The 11,203-nt window shown below is 63.0% G+C and overlaps 1 protein-coding gene across 1 annotated transcript; it reads right to left on the bottom strand.

Annotated features, from left to right (window-relative positions):
* Nucleotides 1-47: 47 nt before the first annotated feature.
* Nucleotides 48-10,931, bottom strand: SUSD2 (sushi domain containing 2). The gene is made up of 15 exons (XM_021687868.1): nucleotides 10,782-10,931; nucleotides 9,127-9,334; nucleotides 8,869-9,020; nucleotides 8,263-8,430; nucleotides 7,515-7,689; nucleotides 7,182-7,383; nucleotides 6,916-7,001; nucleotides 6,579-6,847; nucleotides 6,361-6,504; nucleotides 6,107-6,265; nucleotides 4,998-5,246; nucleotides 4,610-4,882; nucleotides 4,316-4,492; nucleotides 4,131-4,233; nucleotides 48-4,001 (listed from the first exon to the last, which is right to left on the bottom strand). The coding sequence occupies exons 1-15, from the start codon at nucleotides 10,858-10,860 to the stop codon at nucleotides 3,977-3,979; spliced, it is 2,469 nt and encodes an 822-aa protein (XP_021543543.1). The 5' UTR covers nucleotides 10,861-10,931; the 3' UTR covers nucleotides 48-3,976.
* Between the last annotated feature and the right edge of the window lie 272 nt (nucleotides 10,932-11,203).

The following is an 11,203-nucleotide window of genomic DNA, read 5'->3' as shown; positions in this document are numbered from 1 at the left end:
CTTTATTTATTGTAGTAAAGTACATAAATACATAATGTTTACCATCGTAACCATTTAGAAGTGTCCAGCTCGATGGCATTACGCCTTTCACGGTCTTGGGCAACCATCGGCGTCATTCCTCTGCAGAACGTTTTCATCTTCCCAGACTGAGACTCTGGCCCCATTAAACACTAGCTCCCCATTCCCCGACCCAGGCCCCGGTAAGCTCTATTTTACTGTCTCTATGAATTTGATGACTCTAGGAACTTCGTATGAGCGGAATGGTACAGCATTGTCCTTTTGTGTCTGGCTTATTTCACTGAGCAAGATGTCTCAACATTCATCCATGTTAGAGCCTGTGAACGACATTCCACGCGTGGGTGGACCATGTTTCCTTTACCCCTTCAGTCATCCGTGGACACTTGGTTGCTCCCACCTTTTTGGCGATCATGAGCAACACTGCTATGAACACTGGCCTATCTTGAGTTTTTAAAAACCTTGTGCCCACAGTATTGTAAGACCATCTTTTCTCACCCCTGCCTCTGGCATTTATAGAGGAAACGACTGCTGCAACAAATAGACCCAAAAATGTATTATGGTTTAATCACAAGTTTGTTTCTTGTCCCGGTAGTAATACTGGATGGGTGAACAGGACAGTGAGGGAGGGAGAGGGTTCCCTGCCACATGCTGGGGACTCAGGTTAGCACGGGGTCCAGAGCCACCCTCGCAACAGAAAGATCTTGGAAGGATGCTGGTGGAGAGTGTTATGGCTCAGGCGTGCAAGTGCCCCGTCCTTTTCTGCTAGCTTTGCACGAGGACCACTTAGTGCACTTAGTCACGTGACCACCCCAGTGCAAGGGGCGCTGGGAAATGCAGTCTAGAGTGCAACCCAGCAGAGGTATCTGGGTGTCGTGGGCTGTTCTGCTGCTTGCAGTCACCTACTCAACCTCATTTCCCTAATGGTTTTTGTCCTTTCAAGTTCCACCTCAATGGGACTCCTCCAGGAAGCATCCCTTGATTTCCCACTCCCAACATGTGCTGCACTGAGCATCCCCTCCCCGCTGGGCAGCCATCGGAATGTCAGCTCTGAGGACAGAGGTGGCCCAGGGCAGGGACTCAGCCACCCCAGGGCTTGCAGAAGGAACCAGCCTGGCCAAGGAGGGGGCCCTGATCCCCACTGTGCTGTTTTGGCCCCTCAGCCCTATGCTCCCCACTGCGTTCAGCTAATGGGAGGCCCTAGTGGGAGGTCGGAGGGCAGGAGAAGCAGGTGCTTCGCCCGTCTTGGGCCTGTGGCTCCTGCCAGCGCCCATGGGCCTGCACGGTTTCTGCTGTGAGGTTCCCGCTTTTGTGAGTGCCTGGGCCTGGCTCTGGCACCCTCCTTCCTCTGTCCCTCGGCCCAGGGCTGTTGCTGGGGTCCTATGGCATCCTCACCAGCTATTTGACTTCCCGATTCATCCCTGTGTTTCTAAGTCCCTGGATTTCTGTCCCTCAGGCCCTGACCAGTACAAAAGGTAGGGGACTGGACATTGGCTTCTGATGCCTTGGGACTGTGGTTTGGGGTGACCACTTCCCGAGGCGGTGGTCCCTGCCTTTGAGGTCTCTAAAGGGAGTCTATGTGGGGCTCTGGGACCTTCTGCCTCACACAGGCCCAATAGTGCCCCTGACTCCCTACAGGCCCCTGGGAAAACCCGTCAGGTGTCGGGGCTTCCCAGCCTGGCCTGTCCCTGGCACTGGGAATGCCAGATGTCTGGGGCAAGGGCCACAGACAGTGCACCCCTTCTGCTGGGGATGGGTGGGGACAACTCTCGGTCCCAATCTGGAGGGACAAGTGTAGGGTGGGGAAGCCAGAGGGAGGCCATGTTTTACTCTTTTAGGATGAAGCTTAACCGCCACTGGCTGGTGGACCAGGGGCCTCACTATTCCTCAGACCGGACTACACTTCTCTCTGAGCCTTTGCCCAGGCTGTTCCTCTGCCTGGAATATCCTCTCTGACCAATCACATCTCTGAGAATTTGACCTAGCCTTTCAGTTATGGCCCTGGAGCTGTGAAGCTGCCCCTGCCCTCCTGGGCCCTGGTGTGCCTGCTCCCACATGTCCAGGCTGCCTAGACAAGGAAACCACCCTGTCACACACTGGTTCGTGCCCAGCCCAGCACTGAGGACTCAGGTCGGTGGAAATGCCAGCCCTGCCTTACCTCATCTGCAGAGAGGAAAGTACCTCCCCAGTGGCCAAAGGGCCAGCCCTCAGCTCCACCCTGCCCTGAGCGGGAAGCCAGTGGGGAAGCAGGGGGGTGGGGCCTGGAAGGGCAAAGACTGACCCCATCCCCCTCCTTTAGTCTCTGGGGTACCACCCCAGGGAGACCCCCCCAACCCCACTCTCATCTCTGTTCCTTTGAATGTGCCCCACTGTGCAAGACTGCCTCCTCCAGGAAGCCTTCCAGACTGCAGCTGCCCCTACTGCCCAGCTTTCCCACCTCTGCCCAGGACCCTCAGCCAATGGCCAGTCTAATGGTGTGGGGAAGCTTCACTTCTGACCCTGGCGGTCAGAGCCAGCTGGACGGCCTCTGCTCCTGAGACCGGGGGATGACTCAAGGCCCTCTTAGCAGAGACAGATGCAGAAGTGGGCCTGCACGAGCCTTGGCCAAGGTTGTGACAAGCCAACTGGCCCAGCTGGAGCTGCCGCTGACTGCCCTCTCCTAGGACCTGGTGTAGCCTCCACCTCCCATCTCTGTTCCTACCCTCTGCTGCCCCCATGTGGCCTCTCTCAGCACTGCAGGTTGCTGGGAAGAGGGCCTCCGCTCATTACCTCCCACCCCAAGGTTCTGCGTCCCTTGGGCAACCTCCTCCCGCCCCTACCTCCCAGGGTGAGCCACTGGCCTCGACCAGGGGGCACTAGCCTCCAACCCCGCCCTCCACTGTGCTTTCGCAGAGACAAGCCTGGCCCTATCCTATGCTGCCAAGGCCCTCCCATGGCCCCCACTCAGCACCCTCACTAGAGGGCAGCAGTAGCGGGAAGCCTGGGTAAAGAACCCAGGGACCCAGAACATGGGCTCTGGTCAGGAACTACTAGTCACTGCCTACCTGCAGGGCAGTGCTGGTGCAGGGGAGGGGCCCAGGGCCCCCCAACCTGCTCCTGGGGGAAGGGGCGGGTGCCTGTGCCAGCCCTATCCCGTCTCCTGGGCACCCAGCATGACACTCCACCTGCACCCTTTGCAGACACTTGCCCCATGAAGTGGCCACCGTTCTCAATCCCACTTTTCAGTGGAGACAGGCTAGGGAGGGACCCACCCCAGGTGGCCTTCCAGTGGACTAAGGTTGCTCTGGGTGCTGCTGGCCCCACAAAGCAACCATGGAACTCTCCAGAACCAAAGTGTAGCATGAGCACCGGACACCAGGGAGGGGGCACCACATGCTTGTTTTCTCTGGGTAGACAGGGAAGGGTATTTCAAGTGCCATTCCAGTAGAGTTAGAAGTGACATTCCAGAAGGGTTAGAATTACAAGCCTGGAGCTCAAAGAGTGACCCTCCACACTGCGGTCCTGAGGCCTCTCCCACTCAGGTGGGGCCAAGTCCAGCAATCAAGGCAGCTGGGTGTTAGGGCTCCCGGGCTGGGGCACCGGGGATCAGTGGATCAGGGTCACAGGCATCCGACACGGGATCTGAGGTACTAGCATTTGCATTTCAGGTGCCCCCCGAGTGTTGGGTCTCCAGAGACAGGCGTTAGAATTCGCGGGTATGGAGTCTGGGGAATTGGAGCTGAGACTACCCGGGGACTAGAGGACCAGACGCCTTCCGGGAGCTGCACGGCTGGAGCCAGGTGTCCATGTCTGAGGGGACAGAGCAGGGCACCAGGCCTGGTGTGCACGGACATTAAAGGCTCAGGTTATCAGGTGTCCAGGTCCCAGTAAATGGTGCCAGGGATTTGGGGATCGAAGTGCTGGGGTGCACGTTCTCCGGGGTGGCCCCGTGTGCCTCTTGCTGTTGCCAAAGGCGCTCCCCTCAGGGCTGCGAACCCCAGCTGGCCCTGCAACAGAGACACGGTCTGCAGCGGACATGGGGGGCACTCCGGAGCCTCAGGAGAGCCAAGGAGGGGCACAGACGGGGTCCCGCTGGTAGAACCCTGGGTCCGGGGGGGCGGGGGCGGGGGCCTTACACGTTGCGCTTCCTGTGACGCAGCAGCACATAGGTGAGCGCGACCAGAGCCACCACCGCCAGGCCTCCGAAGATGATGCTCAGCAGCACCGTGTAGCTCCGCGCTGGAGAGGGCGCAGAGCGGTGAGGGCTGCCCGAGGGCGGGCGGGGGCGGGGGGCTGGGGCAGGTGGGCAGGGCATCCTCACCTGGCTGGCACACGGGGGTGGGCCTGGACCAGGTGCCATCAGCCTGGCAGGTGCTCGCCTCCGACCCAAACAGGCTGTAGCCGCTGTCACAGCGGAAGGAGACGGTGGAGCCCGACAGGTACCTGATACCCTCCTTGCGCCCATTGCGGGGCGGAGCCAGCCAGCCACAGGACGTCACTGGGGGTAGGGGACCAGGAGCAGACCACAGGATGAAGCCACTGGCTGACACCCCCCTACAGCTGCCGGCTTAGGAGGTCATGTCCCAGCATCCAGTGCCCACCCCATCGCCCTCACCAGGCTGCAGGCTCTGCACACGATGCTGGTGCCCCTGGTGGGCCATCCGCGTAGCATTGCCCACGCTCAGGCTCCCAGTGGCCATCACGTCGAATATGCAGAAATCGTTGTCTCCACACAATTCAGCTGCCTCAGTGGCCTGACGGGGGTCGGGGACGGTCTCCTCGGGGAACAGGGGCTGAAAGCTGTAGTCATGCTTGGACTGATACAGGAAGTTGTTGACCAGGGACCAGGAGTCATAGGTGAGCAGGGACGAGGCGTTCTCCACGGCCCCTGGGGAGACACGCAGCAGGTCTTGCTGGTGGCCGAGGGTTCTGGGGTCTCTCCCCTCACTGCCATGGCCATGTCCCCCCACCCCCCACCCCCAGTGGGCCTCAGGGTCACTCACAGTCGGCCCCAAAGCGGAAGAGCTCGCGGGAAGTGGCCTTGGGGGGCAAGACCTTCCCGTTGCGCAGGGTGAAGTCATCGGTGGGGTCATCATTCAGTGTCCCGAGAAGGCCTTGCGTGTGGGTAAGGAACTTCTCAGGCAGGAGGACAGTCACACTCAGGAATGGACCCTGGACGCTGACCTCCAGGCCAGCCCCTGATGACAGCATGATGGATACGCTGTCCTGGGCAGCTACGGACAGGAACATACCTGGGCACAGGTGGAACTGGGGTCAGGGCTGCCCACTCAGGGCACCGTGCCGTGACTCCACAGCCCCAGGATGAGAGGGTCAGCATCCGTGCACTCCCAGGGAAGGGACGGGCATCCCCAGGGCCAGCCCTGCTGTGACACTCCCTCACCCCAGGCCCATACCTGTACTGGGACCCCCACACTGACACCAAGTGCCCAGGCTCCAAAGGGACCCCTCACACCGAGGCCTGCCTGGGGTCCCCCGTCGGCCCTTGCTCCTTGAGGAAGGCAGCAGCCATGCCCACCTCTGCCCTTCCGGGGGTTCCCTGCACCCTCAGCAGCAGCAGGCCCATCCCAAGTCCCCACCCATCCCAACCGCAAGAAACTCGTTTCATTAGTTCAGTTCCCTGAGGCAGCACAGGGAAGGGGGTGCACAGGGGGCTGCTCCTTAGCCCTCAGGGTCAGCCAGCGTCCTCGAAGCAGGCAGTTCCTATTATTGTAGCTTCCAGCTCCTCGTCCCACCGTCCGGGCATCTCAGGGTTCTGATCACATGTCTGGGGCTCCATGGGTGTGAAAGCACGAGATCACAGCAGGTCCCCAGGCTGGACCTCCCTACCTGGGGCCCAGAACGTCACCTGCCCAGACAGCCGTGGGCTGGGGACATGTGTCCACTGTGCTGGGCCCCTCACCGTGGGGCGCAGGGGAGCGGAGCGGACTTGCACCACTATGCTGGGGACAGCATATGGATCATATTGCGAGGCCTCCATCTCCGCATCCACGCTCTGAAGCCCAGGGCCATGCTGGTGAGAGGCACGGAGGCTCAGGCGGGAGGGAAAGGGCAAGAGAGCGGCCCCCGGAAGCTCCCCGGCCATCGCACTCACCCTTCAGGTCCATCCAGCTCTGCTCGGTGAAGCTGAGCACCTCCTGGTTCAGCAGCACCTGCAGGACCCGGCCCTCGCCAGCCAGCCGGACCTCCACCACGTCGGAGTTGCCCTCCTGCACGGCCACGGCCACCAGCCCCGTGCCCCGGTCCTGCGGGCCTGCGGTGGCGCGTGCAGAACGCGGAGCACTCAGCTCCAGCCTTCCTCCTGGGAAGGCCCTGAGCCTCCCGGAGCCCACGGGGCCCCAGCCTCACCCTCCGAAGTTGTCCGGGGCTGGGCCCGCCCCTGCACCCTCAAGTTGGTCAGCGTGGCCTCCAGCAGCACGTACTCGCCACGCCCGTTGAACGAGAAGTTGGCACCGTCAAAGGTGACAAAATGTGGGTCCCCGAAAGCGGAGGCTGGGGAGAGCAGAGGGTCAGGGGGGCCGCGCGGGTGCAGCCCTGCCCGGGGTCCAGCCTCAGCCGGCACCCACCTAGGCGCGACGGCCGGTAGCTGCGACAGTCACTGGAGGGCCGCCGCCGCATGTACCGGGAGCACTCAGGCGCCCAGAGACAGCAGTGATAGAAACTGACGACATCGTAGAGCCAATGGGAGAGGCCAGGCACGCGGGGTGGTGTGCGGAACGGGGGCGCGCCCCAGTCGTGGCCGCGGTCCGGGGTGCTGCCCCCGGTTGAGTCGGCTGTCAGGAGCAGGGTGCCGGCCTCTGTGTAGCAGCACTGCTGGCCGGAGGCGTACTGGGGGCTGGGGGTGAGGACAGGTCAGGGCCGCTGTCGGCCCCCCCCCGCCCCCCCCCGCAAATGGGGACTCACCTGGCTTGCACGGAGCGCACACAGTGCACGGCCCCGGGGTGGTAGGTGCACACGCTGCCGTGCTCAATGTCACAGCCGTAGTCCGTCTGCAGAGCGGGAGGCTGCTGTCAGCTGGACTGGCCTCAGGCTCTGCCATCCCCTCCCTGGGAGCCAACCCCTGAGGGCCCTCAGACCCCAGCCTGGCCTCCCTGGGGCCTCTATCTACCGCCACTGCCTCCAGCTGGCCCCTCGCCCTCTCCTGGGCCCCGACTGGGGTAGGGGCTTACGTGGAAGCGGCCTGAGTCAGCCCGGGCCTGAGCCAGGGTGCAGGGGCAGTCAGGCAGCTCCGGCAGGAAGTTGGGCAGTTGGTTCTCCAGCTCTTCCCAGGCCAGGCACTGGGCCCGGGCCCAGGCCTCGGGGTCTGCCTGGAAGTCCTCACCCAGGTGCCAGGCCAGCGCGTGCTCGCTGCTCCAGAGGGCCTGCACGTCCCTGTGGGGGCCATGCACACACTTAAGGGCCGCTCCTACCCTCCGTCCCACAGCCCCGGGCCTCCCTGTCCAGCCTGCGGAGCAGCAGCCCAGGCCCAGCAGCCCGTCCTCTGCGTGGCCGGCGGCCCTTACTTCTCCCCTGCGTAGTATTTGCTGTTGATGATCCGAAGTGCACCCACTTCCCATTTCTGGTAGTTTGGAGGTGCGGGTTTCGGAGTGAAGGTGAAGAAGCCAGAGTTGGGGATGCTTGTGGCCAGGGGGTACAGGTACGACCACTTTGCTGCCCACTTATCTGAATAGGGCTTCCCTAAGGGAGAGAAGGCCTCAAGTCAGCCCCGGGGTCCCTCCAAAGAGTCCTGGGGCCCCTCCAGAGTCCTGGGGCAGAGGAGGGGCCAGGCGCCTGTCTTTGGTGCTCAGAGAGGCCTGATAGATGGACAGACAAGACGATTCCCAGAGGAAGACCTGCCCTGCTGCCCCAGCAAATATCCTGGCTCAAGGGACGACCATCTCCTCCTCCCACATGTTAGGGTCCCAGCCCCACCTCGCGGCCAGGCCTTGAGCCAAGCTAGCAGTCCAGGGGCTTGGGGAGGCTGGGTGGAGCAAGCTTTTCCTGTTTCCAAGGCAAGCCTTGGATCCAAGGGCTGGGAATGCCCATACCTCCTCCTGGAGCTGGTAGCAAGCAGCTGGGGGTTCCCAGCCTGCCCCCCACTCCCACACTTTCCCCAGTTCCCCTTTCTTGCCTGTACTCTTCCTGCTCAAAATCCCCACTGGGATTGGGCCCTGTCTGGAACCCCCTTGCTCCCCTCTCTGCAAGCGCCACACTCCCAGCCCTATGGGCCCACAGAGCTCCCCCGCCGGTCCAGCCTTGGGCCGGCCTTACCTGTCTCCTCATAACCCCAGAGCTCAATGGTGACAGACTGCGCGGACAGAGCCGAGGGCTCCCAGGTCACGGTGAGGTTGCCCGTGATGCCAGCCGTGCCATGGTATTGCCAGTGGGTCTCGTTCACCAGCTCGCTCTTCTCCGTCTGCGACACCTTGCTGGGGTGCACTGGGCAGGGGGTGGGGGGTGAGTGAAGGCCTGAGGCCCCAGGGGCTCTGAGAGCTGGGGTGCCCTCCCAGGGACGAAGCATGGCAGTCCCATTAGAGTATGGTCTCCCCCAGAGCCTCGTGTCAGGCTGCCTTGTGTTGCCCAGGCCTCTGGCCTCCACCTGGCTTCCCCCCTTCCCCTAGCCTGGTTGAGTCGAGTGGCCCACCTTGCCGGGGGACCCCCAAAGGCCCCAGTCCCCTTTTGGGCCGGGCGTCCTGTGTGGATGCCAGGGGCTGGGGAGAGGAGCTTGAGAACGCGCGCCCCCGTCGGGCACACCTCCAGAAGGACTGGTTAAGCCAGGGCAGCCGGGCACTGCCAGGCAGGTGAGGCGTGACTAGATTAGCGCCAGGGAAAGTCCCTGTGGGGGTGGGGGGCAAGGCTCAGGAAAGCAGGGCTCACCGGCTAGCCAGGTCCCCGAGCGTGGGAAGGAGCGACCATTGTCCATGGAGAGTGTGAAGGGGATGCGGCCTGTCTCATAGAGCAAGGGGGACACACAGTGCACACGTCCAAAGGAGTCCACATGCCCGAGGGTCTGGATGCTCTCCTTAAACCTGTGGGGGTTGCAGGTGGCAGGAAAGGCTGGGCCAGGGTGGGGGGACCCCAGCCAGGAGCTGCCCCTGGGCCCCCAGCAGGCACGGAGCCCCTCGGGCCTCCCACCTGCAGATCACGCCATTGGTGGAGTTGAACCAGCTGAGGTGCTGCACTACGAAGTCCTTGCCGCCCATCATGGAGCCCGAGTAGGGTGAGACTTCTAGGCAGAAGTCCCGAAAGTCCGAGCAGCAGGAGCTCAGGCCGGAGCAGGTCGGGTGGCAGGAGCACAGCCCATCCTGGTCTCCACAGCGGTGGGAGCAGCTCCCCCTGGCACCTGCAGGAGAGGGCCATGAGCGCCCGGCTGCCCCACGGGCAGGGCTGGCGATTATTTTCCCAGAGCCCATGAGAGAGAAGCATCCCCAGGAGTCGCACTGACCACCAAGTGAACACAGTAGAAACCCAGGGGGCCCGTGGGGTGAGGGATCCTTGGTACAAATGATCTAGCAGTTGCCTGAACTACTTGCCAGAAGGAGGGAAGATAAGGGTAAAGGCCTCCAGACATACGTTTTTGCAGCATCAAGAGAAGCCTCTAGGGCAGGACTGGCCTTCAGCCACCAAGTCCCGGAAGACCACATCCTCTGATGGCCAGAGGTGGCTGAGCCCTTGACCTGGCCTCGGAGCTGTCTCTATTCCCTGAAGGGTCAGTGAACCCAGCCTCGCGGCCTGTCTGGAGTCTGGGGACATGGCTACTAAGTCCCACTGGAGGCCTGGCAGGAGCTCATTCCCAGGCTTGGCTGTGGCCCCCAAAGGAGCCCCACCCTTAAGGGAGAGGAGGGTCATCTCCAGCAGAGGGCCCAGCAGGGCCAGGGTGAGGGAGAGAGTGGTCTGGTGTGGGGCCGTGGACATCAGGCCTCAGCTCTTACCACCATGGGGACCCACGACAGGACCATATCTTCAGGGAATCCGTGCCTCTGTAGTGGGAGCGATGGGGCAGATTGGAGGGTGGAGACTGAGGGACGACTGCAGACACCGAGGCAGGGATCACACGTCCCACCTGGCCCTTCCCTGCCACCCCACCAACGGGGGCCAGTCAAGGGCTGGGTTTGGACCTGAGCCACCCCGGTGACCCCATTTCACCGAGTGCAGGGCCTGGCACTCAAGAGCATCAATAAATTTTTATTGACAGATGGCTCAAGGGAGTGGGGGAGGAGGCCGAGTGAGGCCAGTAAGTGAGGTTAAGTGGCTGAAGGGTGGTGGCGCTTCCCGGAGATGGCAGATAGGGGTGTGTGTGTGGGGGGGGTTGCCTGGGAGCCTGCCACTGCCAGCCCAGCCCAGCCCAGTGTGAGGCTCGGGAGTAGGAGCCTTCCCTGAGACTTTCCCGGGTTCAGCCCTACCCTAATAAGGACCCACAATCCTGCCTCTCACCAGTCAGGGGGCTCAGTGGGGCTGTGGGCTCCTCCACCTGTGAGCACACCCTCCACAGGGGCTCGGGGCTGCAGGCCGGGGGCTCTCCTGAGCCCTCCACCTGCCCCTGGGCCACCTCCCTCGCAGGTAGCCGGCACCTCCCAGCTCCCAGTGGGTTTAGGGTGGGCACAGCCCAGACTCCATCCTGCCAGCAGCCCCCGGACCCTGGGCACCCCAGAATTTCTTCTCACAGCCCCCAGTACAGTCCCAGATGGCCTGGCAGATGGACAGAGGCTGAGCAGAGGGGTCTACCCTGGGCCTGCCTGCAGCAGGGAAGTAGGCAGAGCCCGGGATAGAAGCGCAGGGTGGGGGCATACCTGCTGCAGGCCGGGGGCCCGGCCCGGGGACTGTAGCCAGCAGCAGCAGCAGGGCCCAGAGCAGGAGGGGCAGCATCATGGTCCGGCCTGAGTCTGCAGCCTGCAGCGCGACAGTGGCTGGGCGGCTGCGGGCCGCCTAACTCCCCTCGGCCTGGCCCCGCCCGCCCCGCACGCAGTGCTGTCGCCCCGCCCCGTCCTGCCCTGCCCCGGCCACCTCTCAAAGTCCACAGGTTCCCTTGGGGGCCGATAGGGCCCAACCTGCCCCGTTAGCACATTCCTGGCCCGCCGGCCGGCACACGGGAGGAGGGGGTCCGAGCCTCCAGGGATTAGATCCCCATGTCCAGAGGCTGCGACCCAGACCACCGGATCCCACCTCTGGCCCAGCCCGGGGAACCCGGGGTGGGGCTCCGCAGGCGCTGGGA

The sequence above is a fragment of the Neomonachus schauinslandi genome, chromosome 14 (assembly GCF_002201575.2).
Source record: "Neomonachus schauinslandi chromosome 14, ASM220157v2, whole genome shotgun sequence".
NCBI lineage: Eukaryota > Metazoa > Chordata > Mammalia > Carnivora > Phocidae > Neomonachus > Neomonachus schauinslandi.
This window is presented reverse-complemented; position numbering and strand designations above follow the sequence as displayed.